Source organism: Xyrauchen texanus, chromosome 8 (assembly GCF_025860055.1).
Source record: "Xyrauchen texanus isolate HMW12.3.18 chromosome 8, RBS_HiC_50CHRs, whole genome shotgun sequence".
NCBI lineage: Eukaryota > Metazoa > Chordata > Actinopteri > Cypriniformes > Catostomidae > Xyrauchen > Xyrauchen texanus.
Genome location: NC_068283.1, coordinates 33,646,403 through 33,672,867, shown reverse-complemented (window position 1 = coordinate 33,672,867; position 26,465 = coordinate 33,646,403). Strand labels below are relative to the sequence as shown.

At 37.0% G+C, this 26,465-nt stretch overlaps 1 protein-coding gene across 2 annotated transcripts in view; it reads right to left on the bottom strand.

Moving 5' to 3' along the window:
* LOC127647837 (tumor necrosis factor receptor superfamily member 16-like) overlaps nucleotides 1-26,465 on the bottom strand; it is a 142,403-nt gene that overhangs the window by 78,738 nt on the left and 37,200 nt on the right. The window contains exons 4-6 of one of the 2 annotated variants that reach the window (XR_007971108.1): nucleotides 24,849-25,080; nucleotides 22,361-22,563; nucleotides 8,396-12,980 (exon numbers count right to left, since the gene is read on the bottom strand). Coding sequence is in view for 1 of the 2 variants with exons in the window: in XM_052132327.1 (XP_051988287.1) it covers nucleotides 12,928-12,980; nucleotides 22,361-22,563; nucleotides 24,849-25,080 (488 nt within the window). In the remaining variant the exon portion in view is untranslated. Of the gene's footprint in view, nucleotides 1-6,148; nucleotides 12,981-22,360; nucleotides 22,564-24,848; nucleotides 25,081-26,465 lie in introns of those variants that run through there. The other variant, XM_052132327.1, reaches the window with a different exon arrangement.

Sequence of the window (26,465 nt, the reverse complement as noted above, 5' to 3'; positions counted from 1 at the left end):
TTTAGCAAGTCATAAATGAATGGTTGGTATGTCATTAGTTGATTTTCACAGGTGTTCACTTTACAATAAGGTACACGTAAATAGCTTATTAATGTTAGTAAGTTTATTAATTAGTGTTGAGGTACTCGAGTTTGGACTCAGACTTGAGTCTGACAAAAAAATAACGTAGCATAGGATGACCATACATCCTCTTTTTCCCCAGACATGTCCTCTTTTTCAGACCTGAAAAAAGCATCCAGCTGAGATTTCAAAATTTCCTCTAAATGTCCAGGATTTGGTTTTGTCTTCATATTGATGTGCTCTCTACAGTTAGTACTATCATACATTCTGTGTATTTGATACTGTGCATCAGTTTTCGCATGTATATGTCCTTACGTGGGATTATTCTGGCTGAGAGCAGCACCGCACAGCACAATCTCTGTGTGTTACCTGTAAAGCTGGCACTTGTGTTTAAATGGCAAAAAAGTCTGAAAATACAATGAAGAACACAAGTGAGGGGAGTTATTATCCTATTATCCATACTGAATTATAATGTGAAAAGAACGAATAAAACATTTGATCTTAACTTTAGGGAAGTAGGCTACACATGGACACAGCTGGAGGACTGAAAAGTGTGACGTGTAGTAGAAAACAAATCTGATCTTTTCTGTGGGCATTATTAAATGTTTAAATATTACAATTTATTAAATGTATTGAACATATGAAATATATGTAATTAATTACATTACATGTATTTCACCCGTAATTTTAGATAAAACTAAACAAATTGAAAATGAGCAGAAAAAACTAAATAAAAGTTTGAAATAGTAATAACTCTGGTTGTAATGACTAACGCAGCTTTCACTTTCTTTAGTCTATGTATGAGTGGAGGGGAAAAGCAACAAATAACTGAAATGTCAACAGAATGCAATAAGCACAGTTTTTAGTTGTGAAGATTAAAATAAGTTTAAAATATTGATGTTGAGTTTAAGATTACAATTTGTATTCAGATTCATGAACAAATTCATTCTGACTCAACTCAGACTCGGCCTGTTACGGACTTGGTCTTGAGTCCGTCTCGGCCCATGTTGGACTCGGACTCAATTGTTTAAAGACTCGGTCTTAACTCAGACTCGACTAAGGTGGACTTGAACCCAACACTATTATTATTATTGATACGTCATTAATAAATGGTTCACAGGTGTCCACTTTACATTAAGGTACATTTTCCCCAGCTTGTGTTGGTAAGTCATTAATACAATGAATGTATTATACATTTTTCCTGTGGATGAGCATGAAGACCTGAAAGGTGTTTGGCTGAGGCATTCTTTTATCACCAACTTGACAAGCAAAGTGACATGAGTCAAGATATTAGAGTAATGCGTATATTAACATCACCTTTTATTCTCCCAATTATAGTCTATTTTTGCCGTATCATGACATAAACAATGAATTATGACCTTTCATGATATTAATTAAAATAAGAATGAATAGGATATTTGGCAGGTATTGCGTGAAATTCACCCTTTTTATTCATGTTGTTATAACTGCACATAAATTATTTATAACATATTTGTAGATGAGTTATTAGTCATTAATAAACCCTGTAAAGTGTTACCTATTATTTTCTCTACTTTCTTCTTCCCTTATCCGTTATCCAACCCTACACACACACACACACACACACGCAATCGCACTCACACACACACACACTTTTCCCTCATTGATAATGGCAATAGTTTGTCTGAGTGTGTCTGTGCCCTTGTCTGTGACATATATCTTGTCTATGAGACCAAGTGCTCAAGATTCAGTGATGACATTCTTTGCTTGTCAAAATGAACGTAATTCAACATCAGTAATGTCCCTTTTTATGACAACATTTAATCTTTTAATCTCTTTGTCTCCTGTATTTTTTGCTGTCTCATGGTGCCTATTACGTTTATGAAGGTTAAGGACAAGAATGGGATTAATTATTCTAATAGTGACTACATTTTGCTGTCGTAAAGGGTTTGCTTGGCTAAACTAATTAAAAGTGAATGCAGTGACAGTGTAGCTTATCTCTTACAACCTGCTGCTCATCACTGTCTATAAGCCTGCTGACAACTATCAGTGGGTAAAGCCTCTGATGTAGAGGATTTGTAAAGGCCTCATTCTCGTACAAGCATTGTACTGTCAAGCGATTATCACAAGCAGTGGTGATGTGGTTGAGTAGATGGTGTGTGAGTATGTGGTTATTAAAGCTGGGAAATTTAACTTGTTCATTTCTGCGATTAATATTTTTTGCTAAACGTGTTAAAACATTATTCATTTGTGCTATTGTGCTATTAATGCAGTAACATTTTCTATTCTTCCTTTATGTCACGCGATTGGAGAAAGGTGCCCGGAGTTGTCCTGAGTTGTCCCCAACACCTTTGTGCAATTGGCGAAACTTCAATGATGTTTTCCCCAATTTCTGTTGCAAAAATATATATATATATTGTCAGTAGGTACACACATAACTGAACAGAGCAGTGAACACTTAATCATTACACTCGAGGTATGTCCCAGGCATAATATAAATTGCACCAACAAATGCATTTTTTGACAAAACTAAAATTTTAGGACAAAAAAGTAACTCTCCACAATTACACTTCACAATTTCTTAATGCATAAGGTAGCCAACAAGTGGCCAACTTACATAGGAAGTCTTTCAATACTGTTTAAAAGCATCCGCAGAGGATATCTTATGAAGTTGATGGAGAGAAGAGTATGTTAAGCTGGTATCAAGACAAATGGTGCTACTTTGACAACATGATTACACGGCTCGTCGGCATGTTGTTTCCATGAGTTACAGTAACCTAGAATCAGCCACATTATGCTGACTCACTGACAAGCGGCATCTCCTATTAGACATTTTTGCATCAGCTCCAGTGTGTTTACTCTCCCTTGTGCTGCGACCAGAAGTGCATTGCGTCAGAAGCAAGGGGGACCCTGTTTTGGATCCCGCATTGAAACAAAAAAGTAATTGTGTTTGTTTAATCAGTGACGAGTGCCATTTTGAGGTTGCATTTTTCCCACAAACATTACATTTTGACTCTCATGGTTAGGTTTAGGTTTGTGGTTCAGTTGGGGGGAGGGGGGGTTAAAGTTGATAAAGTATGCATTCCTCTTCACTGCCGGTACAGCTGAAAAGGCACCCCTCCTGGTGAAATGAACACTAGAGGCGCTACAACTGTGTTGTGTTCACTTTCACTCAAATCATGAATTAAATGGCTGATTATGACTTTATAAATACTTGTTTTTCTTTCAGTTACTCAGACTCTGCTATTTTATGACATCGACACACATTTTTCTTTTGATAAATGATATATTTGATATAATACTTGTATTACAGACCCACCTACATACAGTATATACACTTATTCCAACATAAATAGCTTGTGTGGTAGCTCACCTGACAGAGCTTTGGGCTCAGGATTGGAGAACTGTGGTTCAAATCCAGCCATGAACTCAAGCTGACATGTGACACAGCAGAGTCATAAATGCAGCACAAAATGATTTGCATTTCCACTAACAGTATTAACACTAATGGTTTAGACATTGATTAGGTAAGGATGTATTTTTAACGTCTCATTTATATTTTAAAACACTATTGGTTAAGTTCTGGAAAACGTTCTAGGTTAGGGAGGTACGTTTTAAAAACATCCATCTAAAATTCACCTTAAAACCTAATTTACTTGCTTTTGGTGCCCCCAGCTGGACATTTCACTGGAAAAATGCAGCCAAAAATGTTATACAGCACATAGATTTTGAATTGCAAAAATCTTGTCATGTTCACATACATTTAATGAGTAAAATTACATTTAAAGTCAAACTGAGCTCATACGTGCCTAATAACACTTATTGCTATGGCTACTGGGGGCAGTGTTTCACATTTCGTTAATCACAGATATATTTTAGCTACGCAAAACTCAACCTACTGTTTCCGACTTTACTTTTGAGATCAGTCTGACTTTGTAGATGCCGAAATATAACATTTGAATGTTTTGACTTTTTTTTTAAATGTTTGGTCACTAAATAATCCCCATAATTCCCCTGGTGTTACTCCATAGTTTTGATGACTTTTACTATTATTTTAAATTGTTGAAAATAATAATAATAAAGAATGAATATGTGTGTTCAAACTTTGACTGGTAGTTTAAGACAACATCCATGTGTGAAGGTAACTCAATCTCATAAAATTCGCTTTAATGCATACGATTTGGGTCACACGAAAACTTACAACTTTTAGACCAATTTAGACCAAACATATTCTTACCTTGGATCATTGTAAACACTGATATTTCCTTTTTTCCATGTAACACAATACATGGCAAACCTAACAAGAACTTATAACACCTTACCCTGACCCTAAACATCAAAAAAGCCTTGTTTTGTGACACAGATGAAAGATAAACATCTGGGTTTTGAATGTGTGTTTGTGAGATTTTGAGATACTTCTGGGTTTTGAACGTGCGATCGTGAGATTTTTCAAAATTTTAACACCTGACCCAAACCCCATACTTACCCCTAAATCATAAAGTAGAACACCTTACCCTGTTTTTAATTGGAAAATAAATGTTGTGTACCACAGAAAAAAAGGAGATTAGGGTTTAGATGATGGAAACAAGGAAAGCATATGTGACTGGTTGTTGTAAAAGTCGTACATTGTGATGAGGCAGGCAAGGAATAAGGATCTAAATGCAGCTTTATTAAACTGAAAAACAAACAAGTTAACTTGGAGCAAAAGGAAAAGCAAAACACTGGGAACGGAGCACAGAACATGAAACCAAAACATGCTAGAACTGACACAGAAAACAGGGAAACCAAGGGCTTAAATACACAAGGGAACAAACAAGGGAACGAGGAACACCTGGGGAAACAATCAGGGAATGAGAAATAATCAGGGAGAACCAATCAAGGAATTAAACTACAAAAGTACTACAAAACTAACAGGAAACAGGAACTAAACAAGATTTTAAACATAAAAGTACAAAAACAAAAGACAACAGTCCCTCGGATGACCCTTCACCCTCTCGTATGAATTACTGTGAATTGTGATAAGACTGTGTTAATAAGAATTGGTATGTACCCACAATTTACAAAAGGAACAGTTCTTTTTTTTAAATCTTTGTAATAAAAAGTGTTTCATTGGTTTTCAGAGTAAATTCGAGCAGCGTTACTATTGCAGTGTGTCAAAGACTGGTTCTAATGAAGCATATGGATGTGCTTTACTCTGTGGTTTGGCAAATACTTGGTCCAAACATATTTTGTGGTCTGTGCTTTTCTGCCCACTCCCCACTTTTTCTGCATTTTTGACAGAATTAAAAACATGTTCTCACATCCCATAGACATGAAGTGATATATATATTTGGAAATGTGACAGGCAAGTCAATCAGTTAATGGCTGTGCATCTGGCATTGTTTCTATTTATTTGCTGCCTGTACATTAAAAGAACAACACAAGATTGAAATTCCAATATATGCTGCAAAAAGCCAATAAAGTGCTGCTGTGCAATTCTTCATGCTTGCTAAACATTCACCGCACAGAAAATGTCATATTCTTTTACACATGGAATCTGATGCACTGCCCGTGTTGTTACTGGGATGCAGATCTTAAGGGATTTATTTTGGTTCATTTATAATGGCTAGGTCTGGATTTGGGGCTAATATTGCCCAAGAAGCCTCTTAGGGGCATATAGAGGTTGAACCACTAAATGTTAATCATGGATTCCTGGAGCTTGGTGTCTACCTGATTCATGTTTCCCAGGGTATTCACATGACAAATCAAAACAAAGTCTTAAAATTTCATTATAGATATTTTCCCTTGAGAAATAGTCATGCTCACCCTGTAGTCAGAACATTGGATGCTATAAGGTTCTCTTTCAATAGTATATCCCTTCTGGAACCATCAGAATTTAGATGAGAAACAAAGTTTGGGCACTTGTCCGCTGGTCAGGCTGGAAAAAACAGTTTAATTATCTTAAACCAGCCAAGACCAGCAAACCAGGCTGGTTTAAGCTTTATTTATTTATCTATTTATTTTCAGCAGGGCATTTATTATTTTTGCAATTCCATTTTTTGTTGATAGTGACACAGAAATGATGTAATTCAGCTTTAAATGATGGAAAGCAGACCATGTCTTTGCAGTCATATTTGGTTTTTATTTAATAGAATTCTAAATGCTTTCAGCTCTTGTTTACATTAATTGTACTGACATAAATCCAGGAAACAATTTACACAATGCATTGTACAGCATGGATTATGTACAGATAACATTCAGCTCTATAGAAGGGATTGGCTGAACAAGGGAAGTTAGTTTTCAAAATCATGTATGTGGATATTCTTCCCAACATCTCTTAAATGTGATATAGTCTCTATCATGACTAATAGTAATGTACAATCACTTTCCATCCATATCAACACATTTGTAAAACACATCTATCAAATATTGCCACTTTTTAAGCTAATAGTTTTGTAAATTAGACAGAGTTAAATGCATAGAATGATCCGATGTGCATTAAAAGTGACATTATATGATATATTTAGTGTTTTTTGGGGGGGTCATATATTCCCCTAATGGTACTGGTGTAATATACAGTATGTCTATTTAAATTTTAGGCAGTTCTCGAAAACACAGAGCGATTGATAATATTCACCTGGATGTATGGATAATGATGACTTGTAATTATAACATCAACATTTTCTCACCAAGATAGAATAACAAAATGAAAATTAATAATAAAAAACTATCACATACGATTAACACAGAGCACACAGGAAAAATAGTGAAATAATACATGAAATCAAACTTTTTAAACATACGTAACTCAAAGACACCTGATATAGTCCACAGGCACTTTTTGGTGATCAACACTATTTGAGTGTTAATATTCAATCCTTTTTAAGTGCTACGAAAGTAAGTGGTCTCTATAAAATACTGCAATTTGAAATGAAAAGGAAAAAAATACTCTGTTAAAATAAAAAAATAAAACATTTAAAAAAAATGTACTAAAGTAGAAATGAAGAAAGAATGGGAGAAAAGAGTGAAGAATTTATTTAGCATGTGACTATATTGCTAACAAAATTTGTGTTTTAATTAAATTTTCTGGCTGACAATAAAGCTAGTATTAATAAAGCTGCTGTTATTTATGGAGACGTTGGCACAATCCAGGGAACTGAATCAAGAACCAATCCTTTCTCTTTTTGAATCGATGCTCACTGATTGATTATTTGATGCCCTATAGATGCCAATCTCAAATTGTGGGGGTTAAATGATAAATGGCTCACCCTCATACAATTTATCAGAACACATTAGAACAAACAATCATTTGACCATTCTATGAAAATATAGTCACATTTCCAATATATATTATTTATAAGTACACCACCCCACCCCCTGAGAAGCATCAATCACTGCGATTTCTTTCGTATTGCTGTGACAACACCTCTCTATTTGACGTTTGCCAACTTTTCTGCTCTGTGTTAAGAAACAAGCATGGGATAGAGACAACCCAATCTTTTCTTGGCACATTCCCACAGATAGAGAGTGAGAAAGTGAAAGAGAACTTATCTTGATCTCATCAGGTTCTTTCAAGTAGTCTAATCTCAGAGCAAACATCAGTGAGGTGCCCCACAAGAGATGTTGAACCCATAAAACACATTACACACTAGCATGCAAGCAACACCAGAAGCCAATGATATGCTTCACAGCATGGTTTAATGGAAAGCAAAGTGCCAGGGGAGATGCACGCTACTAAAGTGTTATAAAAGGTGATGAAGCTGACAAGCTTTCTTCCAAAAAGCCGGAGGCAAACTTATTCCACAGACCCATACATCAAACCAGAAGCTAATGCATGACTTCTAGTAGGCACTATAATAGTGGCTTAAGCCACAAACAGCTCTGTGGACAGGAATAATGAAGAATAAATGTATTCTTAAATGAAAGATTTGTCAGATGAAAAAGTGATTTCTTGTAGATGTATAATTAATATTGAACAGTGGTTCTCTACTGGTGTGTCGCAACCAAAAACATTTTATTGAACCCAGTAAGGTTGGACGGTGAGTCCCAGAATGGAGATGCAGAGCTCTAGGGAAAGAAAGCTGATCAGGACAGCACCCCAGGAGAGTGAACTGAGCATGGGGAAGAGAAACTGAAAGCTTCAGGGGTAATTACGACCTGCCTGACAGGAATGTCTCACTAATGCCTCTCATGTTTATTCCAGAGCCTGGCAGTAAGCACATTAGGAATGCAAAGAAAGACAGTCCATTAGTTGCTGTGTGTGTGTGTGTGTGTGTGTGTGTGTGTGTGTGTGTGTGTGTGTGTGTGTGAGCGTGTATTTATCACTTTGTGGGGACCAAATGTCCCCATAAGGATAGTAAAACCCGAAATTTTTGACCTTGTGGGGACATTTTGTCGGTCCCCATGAGGAAAACAGCTTATAAATCATACTAAATTATGTTTTTTGAAAATGTAAAAATGCAGAATGTTTTCTGTGAGGGTTAGGTTTAGGGGTTGGGTTAGGTTTAGGGGATAGAATATAAAGTTTGTACAGTATAAAAACCATTATGTCTATGGAAAGTCCCCATAAAACATGGAAACACAACATGAGTGTGTGTGTGTGTGTGTGTGTGTGTGTGCGTGTGTGCGTGTGTGCGTGCGTGTGTTTGTTTGCATGCGCACACTGTGAAATCCCTCGGCGTTAGGTCCCTAGTGTCTGTTTACTAGCGTAATATCCTAGTGAATGGACAGAAAACAGGAAGTAATTAAGTAATTTTAGTGGCTCAGGCTTTTAGTTGACATGTTTGTGAGTCCAAATTAATCAACATTTAGAAAATGTGGTAAAATTTGCTTTGGCAAGTAAATCACCAGAGGCTGGTAGATTTATAAGGAACTACAACATAATATCTTATGTCTGAAAGAATGATTGTCTCACCCTTGTTGATCTAAGTGACATAAGCGATTCATATTAAAGACATACAAACTTTTACTACAGGAAATCTGTTACGACTTCTGTCTTTTCTTCTTTTGGTCCCACTGAATTAGGTGTGTTTAACTACAATTTACTAGCATTAAAGTACATACAAAAATTTACACTGCCTTGTGATCTGGGATTGCTTCAATTAGTCAAGCCTAGGCTCAGCAACATTATGCCGCAATAAAATTAAGTCAGCTAACTACCTGAATGTACTGAATGACCAGGTTAACCCATCAATGAATTTTTTTCTTCCCTGACGCATGGGCATATTCCAGGACGACAAAGCCCAGATCCTTTGGGCTTAAATTGTGAAAGAATGGTTCAGGGAGCATGAGGAATCATTTTCACACATGAATTGACCACAACAGACTCCTGACCTTAACTCCATTGAAAGTCTTTGGGATGTGCTAGAGACGACTTTAGGAGTGCTTCTACTCTCCCATCATCAATAAAAAATCTTGGCCAAAAATGTATGCAACTCTGGATGGAAATAAATGTTGTGACATTGCATAAGGTTGTCGAGACAATGCTACAATGAATGTGCACTGTAATCAAAGATAAAGGCAGTCCAATGAAATATTAGAGTATGCAATTTTTGTTTGGGCCAGGCAGTGTATTTATTGTGTAACCACATGTTTTTTTTTTTTTGCTAAATTCTCACAAGATTCAAATTTTCTGTTACTGAGGTTGAGGTGCGGGTAAGTTTAGGTGTAGGGGTGGGGTTTACGGTAAAGATTGGGTTAGGGGTAAGGTTAACAGTGTCCATTTATACATGCACTTAAAAAAAAAACTGTTTATTCTAGGTTTTGCAGAAACCGCTTTCTTTATCCCTAACACATATCCCGTAACATCCCGTAAAGAGAATACAACTTAATGTGCCCATGTAAACACATAAGCAGCATTGTAACATGCATGAACAGACCATCAAAACAAGCGTCATAGGATGGAGCCCAACAAAAAGTCAAAACAGTTGAAAGAATAAAATATGTCTTGGAGTAAAGTGGAAAAGGCACATACACAGTAAACTATACACAATAATACACACAAATGTAAAATATGGGCTGTCTCTAACGTTTGCGTATGTATGCTCATACATTGGTGGAATCACGGATGGAAAACCCCACTATTGCAGCGCAATTCCCTTGCAGGTTGCGATAACAAAAATAAGATAAGATAAGATAACAAACACAGCAACCTCTTTGGAATATCTGGATATGAAGCATAGCAACGGACAATAAAATAGTGAAGTCCTATTCAGATGCCATGTTTATTATTTGCACAAGTGCACAAGGAAGTTATGTTGCAGTAAAGACAGCTGCTTCAAGCCGCATGTCTATGGGAGTAAAGAGAAAGCCGCTAAAACAGCTCATCTAAACGCATGCACCAATTCTGAGCCTCAAGCAGCTTTCTCACAATAAACCGTTTTCTGGTGTCCATGTAAACATGGTCAGTGTAAATATAGATGTAATTAAATGCATGTACTTTAAATGTTAGTACAATGCAACAACACATACAGTATGTATGTCATAAGTACATTCTATCAAATGATTAAGAACACAGGCTAGTAGTTAAAACACCTCATATAAAGTGGGTCCCAACTCTTTTTAGTTTTACTTTAATGGAAAATGTAATTTATAGAAGTTTTAAAAATTTTTTGGTTCTCAAAAAGCCCATGTTGCAACACCTATGTGGAATATTCCTCGCATAAAGCCACTGAAACTAATTTACTCGATTGCAACATAATCATAATTACAACAGTGTCGTTTCTCAGAGAGATGGTGACTAGCTTGTATATGATGCTGCGAGTGACTTAATGACCAGCGCTGTTTGTCGCTAATATGCAAGGGGAAAAATAATAATACAGTTGTCATGAAAACAAAAGATATCTATATTTCATAATACAGAATTGCAGTTTAATTGCCAGTAAGAAATGTTTTATGGACGGTACATTTTCTCTATTTACTCTACATTGGCAGGTGTTACAAAAAGTTAATTTTGGACACCGCTAGTATGATTAGACAAATTTACTTCAATGCAAATCTCACTAACACTCCTTTCTTCTGTTAAGACGATGACAAGTCTGCCCTGAAATATGTCCAGTTTGGGTCAGTGACATAACCTGATGGCACGGCTCACTCTATTCTGCAGATTCTCATAACATACAGCACGCAGTGAACATGACCACTTCCAGCATTTGACAGCTGATATGGCGTTGTAATTCAAACCAAATTATGGCATCTGATGCACATACTGTACACCACATGTCCGGCCCTTAGCTTTATGGAATGAATCATTTAGCCAAGACTGAACTGAACAGAGACTGTAAGAGTTAGTGACAAAAAGAAAGAAAACCAAGAGAGGATGAATCATCAAGAACCAGAGATGTCGATGGACTTTGATCATTCCAGTGGTGGTGAAAAAAAAAAAAAAAAAGTTTAAAATATAATGGGTAAATCCAAGTAAATCCAAAATCAAACATCAGGAATGGCCCATTTGTTCTTCCTGATGTTTTTGTGACTAAGGTTGGAAATCAAGAACTGGTTCTGCATAAGATCCCGTCTCGATCACTGTATGGCTAAATAAATAGTTTATAATAATAGTTGTGAGTTGTGAGCTTGTGGGATGAATTTAATGCGATGAGAGAGAAAGACTGTGTGCCGCTGTTTGCGAACAACAACAAACATAAAGCATGCCCAGTGAAGTCTAATGCATGAATAAATGACTTTTATGGGCTGGTTCTTTTAAATGAAACTTATGACTATTTGTTTGTGTACTTCAGGCTTGTGAAACTTAAATCAGCATAAATAATGTCTGGTTTGTCAAATGACAGTGATTAGTTATAGTTTCAGATATGATATAATATACCAGTAAGATTTGCTACAAAAATTTTTTGTATTTGATTAGTACTTTTGTTCAGAATATAGTTCTGAAAGACCATTGAATCGTTAATGGAATCATTTAAGAACTGGAATATAAATTAGGACAAACCAAATTTCTGAATTAACGGTGGGACAAAAACATGGTGGTTACATGTAGGAGTACATGACAGCTTTCAAATAGTTATTTAACTCTTTCAGGTTCTTTCAGTTTTTGTCTGTTTGTCCCAGTCTATCTCAGTATTTCAGTTTTGGTTCCTCTTTGCATTTTGAATCAGGTTTTTAAAAATAGAACATCTAGGCAATGAGCAGAGGAAGCCAGGGAATATGACACGCTATGTGTGTGTTTGTGAGGTTTAATAGAGAAAGGGCTGTCACAGAGAGTGTTAAAGAAAAGAAAGGAAAGGAGAGCTATGTTTAGATCTGAGTCATTATATTAGTAAAGGTCAGCAAATGTCACAGTCGTGAGTTGTTGCCTATAAACGGCAACAACCGGGTCAAATTCAGATGAAAAAAGAGCTTTGATGTTAGAGACAAAATCTATTAATACTTCAAAGATAAGGCAAAAAAGAAAACCATATTGAATCAGGCAGAAAGCCCCAAATGGAGGAACAGTGGTGCGGTTGCTAATTTGCGTGATAACCTTGAAACCCTTGTCCGCCGTCCAGTCGTGAAGAGATTCAAATTTCATGTCATGAGGTTACGTCAAACATTTGAGAAACCCAGTTTGAAACATTCACAGTTTGTTGAGGTTTGAACTGGGTATTCGCTATACATTATGCTGCGAACTTGCTTTGGGCTAATGGGCTTACATTTATTTAAAGTAGCTACTTTAGGCCATAGTCTGATTGTTGATGTTAAGACAGGTCCATTCACGCTGATGACCCAACACATCAGCAAACTGTTCATGCTGGGTTCAGAAGTATTCAAAGTCTCAGCCTCCCTTGCCAAACACCCATCATGGCTTCACTCCTCCATTCTCCTTCGTGATCTTCTGCACCCTTTGTTCCCTTTACTCCAAATTTTCACTCCTCCTTCATCGTCATAATGATGACGTAACGCCCTGTTCCTCACTCATTAGGCCTGAGGTGGGGGGGAGTCAGGCTGAGCCCCCCCATCCACTCTCACCACTAGAGACAAAAAGAGAAAAAGACTTTAGTATTTCATGTTTGAAGTATTGTTTGGTAGCAGAGTTTTGCTTCCTATTTACATTCCACAATAACAGGGTGTACCATCTGAATAGGTTATTCAAAAGTACAGGACAAGAAGTGGGCTTGTGGGGCTTAAAGGGATAGTTCACCCAAAATTTCTCTCATTATTTACTCACCCTCATGATATCCCAGTTGTGTATGACTTTTTCTTCACCAGAACACATTTGAAGAAAAATAGAAAAATATCTCAGCTCAGTAGGTCCTTAAAATGCAAGTGATTGGAGATTTCTCCTTTGAAGCTCCAAAAATCAAAGACAGTCATCATAAACGTCATCCATACGATAGCAGGAGTTAAATTTATGTCTTCTAAAGCGATACGATCACAAGAACACATTTGAAGAAAAATAGAAAAATATCTCAGCTCAGTAGGTCCTTAAAATGCAAGTAAATTGAGATTTCTCATTTGAAGTTGCAGAAATCGCAGACAATCAGAATAAACGTCACAGATAAGACACCAGCAGTTAAATTTATGTATTCTAAAATGATACAATCACTTTTGGTTTGAAAAAAGATATTTAAGTACTTTTTAACTTAATTAACATAATCCAATTTGAGGGTAAGGTTCACAAGAGGGTGGAGTCCGAGCGGTCTCTTGTAGATACAGATCTAAACCAAAACCAAACAAATTACTCTACAGAATTCCTCCTCACATGTATACAGCGCTGATCTTCCGGCTATGTCGCACATGCTTCAGTTCTCGAGTGTTTCAAATGGCAATGCAATTACGTCACATGCGCATACAGCTTTTATAGTTAAAATAGTATTTAAATATTTATCTTTTTCACACCAAAAGCAATCTTGTCACTAGAAGACATTCATTTAAAATACATACATTTATGCTGACTGTCTGTGATTTTTGGAGCTTCAAAAGTGTAATCTCCATTCATTTGCATTTTAAGGATCTACTGAGCTGAGATATTTATAAAAAAATAAAAAAATAATTTTTCAAATGTGTTCTGGTGAAGAAAGAAAGTCATACATGCCTGGACAAGGGTGAGTAAATGATGAGAGAATATTCATTTTTGGGTGAATTATCCCTTTAAACAGAGATATTATTATGGGATGAGACTGTCCACTCGTATCCTGGGGGGAATCGTAATGGTACATATGGTGGCTATTGTCTCATCTTAAAGATAAAAGAACCATTCAGATTTTTTATTTTTTAATTAGCTTGTGTTCACTAAAAAGTTTACATGCCTGGTAATTGTTGTCACTTTTAAACCCAATAAGAGCTGTTCTATACTTCAGACATAGTCATGAAGGCCAGATTTTTGATTATCAGAAAAAGTTATTAAATATTATTATTGCAATATTGGCATAGTGTAGCTTATTCTGTGACAGTGTTCTGCAGACTACACTGAAGAAATGTAACCTGTTTTTTTACATCATGCTCAAAGTTTCCCTTCATCCAAAAGTAATAAGTACCAATTGTTTCATATCAATAACTCAGAATATACAGTTAAGCTTGTTAAATTTGTTGACTTTAAAACACATACTCTGGCCTTTTGTGCATTGCGCAATTATTATGGAATGTTGGCATGAACTTTGCAAACTTAAAAAAGGAGAAATCTTAAGCCAACTTCAGGTCAGAAACACTTTTGCTTTGTGTTGAATTTCAATAACAACATGAGAATTAAAGTTTATTTTTGACTTACTAAGCATGTCCAAAGATCAGATGTCTCCAAGCCATTTTCAATAAACAATGTTTCTTTAATTTATTTTCTGTTCTTTACAGACTGCTGTGAATTAAAACCTAAATATTAACTTAAATCAAACCAGGCCGTATTCTCCCGCATTTCTAGCCCCATGTCGGAGCATGCATACTGCCCACCAGGTCACATTCGTGACCCAAATTTTTATCACGGGCATCTGTTCATCCCACCTACTGCACATACAAATTCTCATAAGTCTTGCAGTAATTTCTTACAGCAAATATAAAATTAAAAAGTTAAAATTGTTTTCAAGAGATTTAATAGAAATTAATAAATATAATTTTATAAAAAAAAGTCATTTGGGACAAAATAAAAAAAAATAAAAAAATAACTAAAGCAAAGTTTTTACATAAGTAACATGCAGCTTCCATTTTATCCACTCAAAGGCAAACAGGCCCCCCTGGAGCTCTGAGCACCCTGATCCCCTCTGCCAGCCCTAACTGCAATCACTACTACATTCAGCCTGAGACACAAATGCTTCATTTTCCCACTAACTCTTCAATCTGTTGTCAATTGTGGGCTGCCATGGAAACAGTTCCGGAATGCTTCAAGTAGGCTTTTAGTTCTGAGGTACCGCTTTGTGTCTGGACCAATTCAGAGCTGTGCCATTTTGTGCAATAAAAAAAGAAAAAAAAGAAAAAAGAAAACTTTTTTTTTTTCTTGTCATGACATCATAGCTGCCTGCAGAGACGATTCTAGCCACACCCACCCACTGGATAAAACAAAAGTGTACTGCATAATTAGACAGCAACGTTTAGGTCCAAATTTTGTGTATTCGCTTGTACAGTTGAGAGGTGCCAAGGACAGTCAATGGAAAAGCTGGGATTTGAACCAAATAAAGTAGACTATGCATAGCATTAACATACATTTAAAGCAGGCTACTTAGAAGTCCTGAAAAACATGTTTTAGTTCATCTTAATCTTAATCATGCCAAATTGTCTTATAGTAATTTGTTTTAAAAATATTAACATTTGCTTACTAGAGTTTTTGCACTTAAGTGCATTTTTAAAGGAATGCTCCAGGTTAAATACAACTCAAACTTTCTATGGCATGCTGTTGATTATCACAGGAAAAAAAGTCTTGACTCTCAGATTTTAAAAACAAGCTGAAACTGTGTTTATAGTAATGCATTTTACAATGTAAGTCTATGGGGTGAGGCATGCCACTGGAATAAGTATCGAAACATTTTGAAAGTATAGCTACAATATTTAAATATTACATGTTTACATGATACCAATGTGATAAAATTGCTAACCAACCATGTTTGTTAGATTGCTCCTATCATTGATATTTAAAGTCAGTAAACTTTTCGGATGATGCATGCATGGATACCAGAATGAGATGTTTTGGAACTATCCGCAAAGTACTGTTGACAAAGTGCGAAATCTACCCATAGGAATCATGTCAGTAATGCATAACCACAAGTGCATCTGCTATAGTACCACCACTAAAAGGACAACAAACAACATCTTTACTGCTCAGATAATACATTTAACTGAACAATTAATATAAAGTATTTAAAGTAGGATTAAGTGCTTTAGAAATGGCAAGCTGCACATTTCTGCTTTTAAACCCTCTAAAATTCTTTGCCACATTGACTTCCACCATGTTACTGTAAATGCCAATATAGTCAACTTATTGTCAGTGGTAATTGACAGCATGCCTCAGATCGTGTTGATGGCACTTAACTTGGATTAAGCAGAACAGAAAAAGTCTCTCATGAGAAGGTCCTTATTGACCTTTATTGGGGAGGAGTGCACACTTTCTATCATTCCATGGATGAAAATATTACACTCTTCATCCCTTGGGGGTTGTCCTACATTTTCATGTATCCTCAGCGGGGGATGGAGTATTTTGAAATCACATTATTTTGGCCTGCCGAGGATAGTTCTGATCAAGCCGTACCATTGAGCAGAGAAAGAAACATATGGAGGGTGAGTGAGAAAATGGCATATCTCCTACTACTGTGGTTACGGTTCAGCGATAACTGCACACAATATGGAAAAGGCACATAAACAATTGACAATGTCTCTGTCACTTTCACTTTTTGTAAAGACAAAAACTCCCACATATGGGAAAAAACTCTAATGTGAATAGTAATGTGAATTACTCAAATGTGAATAGTAAGAAGGGCAGAGAAAATAAAGCAAAAGTGAAAGAGAGGGTGAGATATTAAATCAGTAATTAGTCCAGCAATTTGCATCAGTTTGACCTATTCAGGCCGATTTGCAGAACAGGTGCTAACATCATGTGGGCATTATCACACTAATGGTAATCAACCAATCATAGTGACACTTGAGGCGTTGCCTCCTCTAATGTGACTTTTTGAATGTATTTCACTGCCTCATTCTAAAATTTGTGGTGTCGCTGATGGACAGTGTTCCTTGAGTTAATACATATTTTGCACTCTATTTGATCTCATATTTCATTTTATTTGCCTTATTTTATATTTGTTCTGTTGGTTAATTTGGCATCATGATTTTTTGTGGAGGCACTGTCTTCCTTGCCTTCTTGGATAGAACAACATGATTACACAGGAAATCGACATATTGCTTCCGAAAGTTAAAGTACCCTAAAATCATCCCTGTTAAGACGAATTACTGACTAAGTGTCATCCCCCATCAGAATTTTTTGTTTGTTTGTATGTGTTTTTGTTTCAGGTATGATCTCTTTTCCGTCTTGCACGAGTAACCTACGAGACACGGGTCCTGGTCCCATGGGAACCATGAAGTAGTTCACTTAAGCATTGGAGAGTGCGATTCAGAGGTTGCATTTTCACTCTGAAATAAAATTGGGCTTATACTCCACTGATGGTTAGGGTTGGGGTTTCGGTTAGGGCATATAATTAATAAAGTGTGCATACTCGTTGACTATATAACAACATTTACAACCAAAAAATAGGACTGTCGATTTAATGTTTAAATTTAGTGTGATTATTTATAAAAAAAGAAATTATGCGCTAAAAACATTTACGCAATTAATCATGTATGTAAATTCCGCAATATAAGTACAGATTTTCCTACCATACGATCAGTTCAAGCTCAATTGTCAACTGTAGGTAAGCAATTTTTGTATTGTCTAATCAATGCTTTATTCATCCTCAATAATGCAATTTTTTCAAACTGAATTTAAACCCATATAATAGATTTATTATATGCCCTACATATTATATTTATAAATATTTGAATTATTATTCATTATGTTTATGAATTATCTTTATTTGGGTGCCTTTCTCAGCTAAAAATGATGTATGTGATTAATTAATTGGCATGTCATGTAATTAATGCGATTACAAATTGTAATCGATTGACAGCCTTACTATAAATACAAATGGTTTTTTTGCGCCACTTTGTGGACTTTTCACTCATAATCATGAGTTGCTCACACATTTAAAGGGATAGTTTATAGTTTTGATCTGTATGACTTTATTTGTGACAAAAAAATCTTTATTTGTGTTCCGTAGAAGAAAGAATGTCAAACACATCTTAGATGGCATGAGGGTGAGTAAATGATGAGAGAATTTAAATTTGTTGGTGAACTGACCCTTTAACAACACTTCCAGCATAGGCCACTGTGGGCAGTGATTAATTTTTCGATAAGCACGCACCGATTTCAGTAGCAAAACTTTTGACTGCTGTTGCCAAATTTAAAGTGTAATCAGGATGAAAATGCCCAACATGACAATGGCAGAAATGTAAAGAGAGGAAAAAAAAGAGAGAAGGGAGAGCATAAGCAAGAAAAAGAGAAAAAAAATAAGCTGACGTTCTGCAATGAGATGCTCGTTGGGAACGCCTCCTAAACAACAGACAGTGGATATTTGTCACCCCTAATTGACAGCAACGGACAAGTGAGACCAATGACTCCAAATAAAGCAAGAAGCAGATACAGTATGTACAGACAAGAACTGATGATTTTACAGCTTTAATATTGAACATATTCACTGGTCTCTTGAGTGATTTAACAAGATTGCCCCATTAGCCATCCAGCTATTCCATCCTAAAAATACAAAAACACACATCCTGGCCTGGGCCTCTGTGAGGTGTTGAGTTGAGGGTCTGCATCACATTCCTGACACTCTGTGTTTTTATGTTTTCTTTACAAAGGTTGCATCTCCTCCCCTCCAAAACACATCAACATTCACCACCTATCTTCTATAATGCATTGCTTTTCCCTCACAAGCACATGATAAGCCTCATTTCCAAACCCCAAGACTGCCTGTTCTTCTCCCTAGTCCAAATGGCGACTGGTACTCAGTAGTCTAGCCATTACTTAAACACTGTGTGCGTATATGCCTATAGGTTGATTTGTTGATTTATTTACTTGGAAATTCTTTATACTTCTTTTATATAAAGTTTATAATAATAAAAACGCTCTCCTCTCCCAGGACAAGTCAGCAAATCCGATGTCAGCAGCAAACCTACAATATGATTGGCAGGCAGAAAGGTCAGATTCTTTTTGGCTGTTTAGAGACTTAAACTGTCACAGTGACAGGTGTGATTTCTCACGACACTTATTTCAATGATATCTGTCAGGTGGCAGGGACATATTCAGCATGGTATTACAAAACCATCGCTTACAGCAGCTTTACTCTGTGTCCATGAAAAAGATCCAAAGTGAAGTTAACATAATGCCCTTGGCCCAAAGAACCATTTACAATAAATGCAAATGAAAATGCTGCTATTTATTTATTCATTAAGAAGGTGCATTTATCCTGAGTGATTCACTCAGGCCAGTACTCATTTTCTCTCTCTCTCTCTCTCTCTCTCTCTCTCTCTCTCTCTCTCTCACACACACACACACACACACAGATAGAGAGAGAGAGAGAGAGAGAGAGAGAGAGAGAAACACAGGACTAATATTAAGGACAAAACATTTAATATTTGGCATTTTTATATTTGATTAACAGTTCTCTGACTGTTGATTTTTGCAATTTGAGTCCGAATTTTTACCACCACCCACTTACACAGGAAGAGACTGCTTGACCCACTTGTAAAACAAACAACTACAGTTTGCTTTGTTTTTTGTAAACATGTCATTTAGGGACAGGTATAAATTAAATTGATATACTGCAATAATAGACCATCTTCCAAAAAAACTCATCCCAATAATGGCTTTCCAGTCTCCGCAAACAGTTGTTCAGATGAAACTAAAATAGAATGTGTAGAATTTTTGTCAAAAGTAAAAAGTCTGACTATTTCAGACAAAGATATACAGTACAGTTATCTATATCTAGTTCAGTGGCTACTAAGTGCCTTAAACCAAACTCCATATAATGGTCTTAGCTTCCATTCTTATAAAAAGGTAATTAATAATGTATGATATAATTTGCCATCCTATAGATCCTTTTCTCTAAAGCTCAGCTTGCGATTTTCTAATTGGAGCTTTTCTGATTTTGGCATTGGCGTTCCAGCTTTGTGTGCCTTACTTAATTTCATAATTGTATATTGCTTATGAACTTTGAAAATGCTTGTGTAGCTCATTAGTGGTTGGTCATTCAAAAGGTTATACCAAGCATTCTCTTATTGGATAACAATTAATGTGCTGCTTCTAATTGGGTAAAGACAACTCATCACACACAATTTTACACTTCAATTATAGATTTCGCCCCATTATTTAGGCTCTAGATTTATTTCTGATTTCAAGGTGCAATGTGAACAAAATTACACTCTATTTGTTTTGTTGCCATGTGTTGCCCAACACAGCAACATTGGCTCAAAAAATTGTGTAAGTTTAAGGTGGGACTATCTGTTTTCCGAACAATGGAGGAGTGTTTGGTAAATCTGTTTGGAAACAATACTGATCATTTTTACATTTCTGTTTGGTGCAGTTAGTGACATACTGTACCTTTAAATGCATTCTCTGTGCTGAATCGACTGAATACTTTCCCTTGACTGCATATGTAAAAGCACTTTTTTGTATGTTTAGTGCTCTTCAAACTGAGATTTCAAACACTGTAGCAGGTTAAGTCAACCTGCCCACTTTTGTTTATCCCATTATCCTGCCCCAATGGCGTCAGTCACTTGTGAGGGTACTACAAAACTGTAATCTCTGTTTCATGGCTTTTTAAATATTATTGAACAGCACACTGGCGTCACACAGATTTCTCAGGAATGTATGAAAGCACTTCTTTGGTTTATTTTTAAAGTTTGTGTGAGTGTGTGTCTATGGGTGTGAGTGTGTGTGCACGTGTTCTCGACTTGTGTGTTCCTTTCAAGATCTGAATGATAAAACAGTTCAGTCATGTCTACACCAAGCCTTACATGGAAATGACAAGTGTATAAGATAGTGAGGTGTAAAAGGAAGATATGAGAGTGAAGTCAAGTCATTTTTATTTGTATAGTGCTTATCATAACACACATTGTTTCAAAGCAGCTTTACAGGAAATCATGCATTATCAAAAAAATTTAAACTATAATATCTGAGGGGGGAGAGAGAGAGAGAGAGAGAGAGAGAGAGAGAGAGAGAGAGAGAGAGAGAGAGATATGGATGAATACAAATGATCTACATATGAGGAGTGAGAAGTAATGGAGGACTGCATTGTTAGTGACCAGCCACACCGATGTTTCATCCTGGGTTGAGCACCATCCAAAATTGAATTTAGAATGCTTTTTAGATTCCAATTAACTTTGAATTGACGTCAAACTGTGGTAGAAAATACTATGCAGAGTTGTCATTCTAATTTGAATTGAAGGAAGTAGATTAACGTGGAATGTGATTCACAGAAATTTGTCTAACTGCTGTAAGTTTAGTTTTTAATAATATATGGGGTATTTCCAGAAATATTACAGTAGTTATTATTGATCGTTTACATTTTTCTTTAATATGCCCAACCATTTGCACTTATGCGTTTTAGAGATGCATATATCAAAAGAGACTTACATTACCTTCAAGATATACAGTTATATCAGTTTGTGTGTTCCCTGGAAATCAAACCCATTACCATGGCATTGCTAGCATCATGCTCTACCAGTTGAGCTAAACCTGAACACCATATCAACATTAGTTTATAATGCCATTTTAAATGCCACCTAAGAAAATGTATATTTAAATGTATAGATTTAATTATGTTTAATAAAATAACTTGTGGACTATAGTTGAAGAACCCTCGAATTCCCAGAATATTCTAATTTACACATTATATTCTATAATCAATATATACAAATTTAGAAAACTTTATTTTGTGTGTGGAAACAAAAATAAGACGGAAAATGACACTTTGTTTAATGAAGCGTCTGAATGTACAAATTCACTTTAATACTGTATAATACTATAATACTATAATATAATATAGCCAATGATTCTTACTTGAGAGAGAGCGAGAGTGGACATTTTAGTAGAGAGTGTTTGATTGTTACATTTAGTTAAATTTGTTTTAAAGATGAAGTGTCAGAGTGACCTAACTAGGCTGGACATAACAACATTTGGGATGAGGCTACCTGTTTGTCCAAGCGATGTCCAAGAAACTTGTCAAACACAATACTCAGAATTTCTTATTTTTCAGTTCAGTTTGGTTCTAGTAATGATGCAGGAATTGCACAATTCAACTTTAAGAATTTTCCCAGATGTGTCTTTATCCAATGAGCTTACCGATCTGCTCTGCCGCATGCAGCTGTGTGTGGGCCTGTGCCTGTATCTGTGTCTGCGACTGCGCTTGCTGCTCCTGCAGACTCTGGCTGTCCACTGAGATACCACTGTCACTGTGCAGCTTCTCTCCCTCGGGAGACGGCGTCTGATTGGCTGTCGCTGCTCGATTATTAGCTGCCTGTTTATTCTGCTTGTAGCTATTCAACCTAAGAGACACACACAGAAATGCATGCAGTACAAATACAATTAATGATTGCATTTAATTAAAGTATTATAAGTTTTCCATTTTAACAACAAACACATTTGGTTGGTTGGCCAAGTGGACAAGAATATTGTTTAGGCGTAGAGTTAGGGTTAGTCTGTAGAAAATAACTTAATCTAACACAGAAGTTTATGATAAGTCCAAATTGAGTGTGTGTGTGTGTGAGCGTGTATTTATCACTTTGTGGGGACCAAATGTCCCCATAAGGATAGTAAAACCCAAAATTTTTGACCTTGTGGGGACATTTTGTCAGTCCCCAAGAGGAAAACAGCTTATAAATCATACTAAATTATGTTTTTTGAAAATGTAAAAATGCAGAATGTTTTCTGTGAGGGTTAGGTTTAGGGGTAGGGTTAGGTTTAGGGGATAGAATATAAAGTTTGTACAGTATAAAAACCATTATGTCTATGGAGAGTCCCCATAAAACATGGAAACACTACGTGTGTGTGTGTGTGTGTGTGCGCGCGCGTGCGCGTGCGTGCGCGTTACTGATAACCAATAAGAAATATCTCTGCAGGTCAATCATTTTGCACATTCAAGACATTGGATAGGCTGACTTTAATTTATGGGCAGGATTTTGAAGAGATGCCTTTTGGTTGAAATTTGTAAAATGGCGAAGCCAGAAAAATGGCTGAAATCGTCAATGACACCTTAAAAGGTGCACTCATGGGGTGGCTGTTGCTCGGGTGGTAGAGCAGGTTGTCCACTAATCGCAGGGTTGGTGGTTCCCGGCCCACACAACTCCACATACCGAAATGTTCTTGGGCAAGACATTGAACCCCAAGTTGCTCCCAATGGGAGGCTAGTGCCTTGCATTAGTCGCCTCACAATCAGCCGCATTCTCCCTTGAGCCCCTGGACTTGGATGATGACATCGCCGCTGCATCGGAGAGCGTCCAGGCATCTGAAGCAGAAGACTCTACTGGGCTGACGCCTTCGGGCCAGCCCGCCCAGTCTGAGGTGGACGCACAGATGGCCGACAAGCTTGCCCGGGCTGCCGTGAGCGTGGGCTGTGACTGGAACCTGCGGTCCTCCCCACAGCCTTCGCGGCTTGATGACTGGTACCTTGGGCAGCCCCGCTGCCCCGGCCGCCGTGCTTGTAGAGTCCCCCCTCATTAGGCTGGACCAACCACCACGCCATTTCCCACGTACGGCTTCACAACCCTCGAGGTTTATTTGCCACATGTTACCTCCCCCTAGACTGGGCAGGATGTGGCCTCCGCAGGGTCTTCTCCCCCTGAAAGAATAGGACCGGGAAAGACTGCCTTCCCCGACGCATTTCATAGCGTTAAGATAGCCCCAAACGCTTCACATCCTATGTGAGAGACATAGTGAGAGAGAATGCCGCGGCTGCTGGGCTTGCTCCCATGCTAGCCCCTAAGGGGTGCGGGGAACCTAAGGTCTGTATGTGATGTCTCTTTTGGGGCGTTGGGGAGGACTACGTGCAGCCGACACAATTGCCTCTAGCACGCAGTAGCCTGCTTGCACCTGTCTCGACAGTTCACGTAACACTGTCAGTGCGTGGCGTTTTTATATGGGACCCCCTTGTGTCACTTCATTCGACACAACATCGAGTGAGTGACAGAAGGGGAACGTCATGGTTACTGTTGTAACCTCTGTTCCCCGAGGGAAGGAACAAGATGTAATGTAAATGGCTGTATCTTATTTTCGGCTACTCAGTGCAAAATCCTGACTGGTACTCACTGCCCCGCTTCCCTTTATACCCGTATATCCGGGGCGGGGCGTGCAAATTCTATCTGCCAACTTGACATTGGCCTTTTCTCAGGTTCAGAGGTATGTTTGGCGTCCCAGGAAGACCCCTTGTTTCACTTCATTCGACACAACGTCTCGTTCCTTCCCTCAGGGAACGGAGGTTACAACAGTAACCATGATGTTATTTTTGCAATTTTGTTTCATGGCAAAGAAATTACATACTTCAGCTTTAAATGTCAACGAGGCCGTAATCCACGGTTTATTTATTTTTTTCACCTTTTGAATGATGAATCACATCAGTCTCCCTACACTCTCAAACTACTTACAAGCTGCGTAAATCTGAATGTTAAGCAATTCACTTAAAGCATATTAAATTGTATACTTATAATGAATGACTTTCAGTCAGTAGTTTTACAATGTACCATCCTTTACAATGAAATAAAGTAACTTAAGAACAGAGTCTTGTGTTTGTTAAGCTTTGCCCTTACATTTTTTTACTTTTGCATTATTCACTCACCTCTTAAAGATGATATATGCCAAAAGGCCAACCACAACTGCTGCCAGGATGGAGCAGTATATTGGGATCAGGTTCTCATTGAGGCCACTGCTGATGAAGTGAGGGGAGCTGGGTTTGGGTGTGGTGGTGTCCCCTCCAGGGCTGGGGCTCCACAAATCATCCAGATCACTGAAAGGTGGATTAGAATCACTCAGAGAGGCAGTGGTGGAAGGATAGGTGGGGGCAAATGGATCTAGAATAAAGAAAGAGAAAGACAGCAAGTACATAAGTTTCAAGTACATTGAGCAACTCTTATACAACAGTTAGTTCTGGCCCTCTGATCTGATTAGACATGGAGTGTTCAAAGAGTACTGATATTTAGTATAACAGCTCTGGGACACTTCACAGTTTGTATCACTCCGCTTGCCTGTGTTCCTGATAGACTGTGTATTGCTGTGTCTAAATAGAATCCTCACTCTTATTATATGTATACACAGTAGTTCAATGGTAATGGAATAATGAAGTGAACCTTATGGGACAGTCACTTGAAGCTGTGAAACTGACCAATAGCTGTCTGGATGGTGTTATGATATATTGCCCTTTGCACCCACTTACAGCACTGTCTTTTTATCTGTCTTCCTCTCTGTACTGATTTGATGCATAATTTATACAGAGACAGAGTGTGTTTTCGAAAGTCTCTGTTAGAAAAAAAAAGCATTAGTGTGGTTCTTTCTCAAGAAAAGATTAAAGAATGTTGTGGAGCTCATTATGAATAATTTCTTTCATGGCTGTAAAAAATGGACTGGACAGGAGGTCTTGATTTTACCATGAATATCTAGAATATTTTATATCCTCATCAAAACAAAGATTTCAGAATGTCAGTATGCATGACTGATTGACTAACAATGAAACCATAAGCTTCGGTTTGAAACTTTCACAACACATGATGTAAAAGAAGCTACAGCAATAGGAGGAAATACAGCTGAAGGTGCTGTTTATAAAAATAGCAACCAATAGTCCTGATTTACACGGATGACATGTTCAGGATTTAAAAACTGCTTTGGAAGCAGGAAGCTCACCTTTGATTTGGTGAATGTGAACCAGTGTTGAAAAATGCATTGCTTTTGCTTCTGTTTATAGTCTCTGAAGTGGCTCTAAAATATGAGTCGTGTTTGAATAATCAAGTCATAATGAAAGTAATTTTGGCATGGGCTATTTAACAGCTAATTAAGAAAGATTGTTTCCTAACATGGTTTGCAGACAGGGTTGGATAATTATGCAAATACACATTTACCTAAATGTATCTAAATTATCTAAATATAATATCATAGACGTTATTTGTTTTTATAAAAAGCTAATTCAAAATATGATAGATTATCCCTAATTCAAACCCTTACTAATGCTACTACTAAGGAAACTTCTTAGAATAAAATAAAAAATTATATTGACTTTATTTATGAATCATTTAAACAAATGAGGACATTTTCAAATGTACCTAAATTAGGTTTTGTCAGATTTAGCTCACTTTTGTGGACAAAACTATAGCTAACACACACACACACACACACACACACACAAAATATCTCCTTATCTTTGGAATAGTTTTCAAACATGTGGGCATCTGAAGACTTGTGCAGG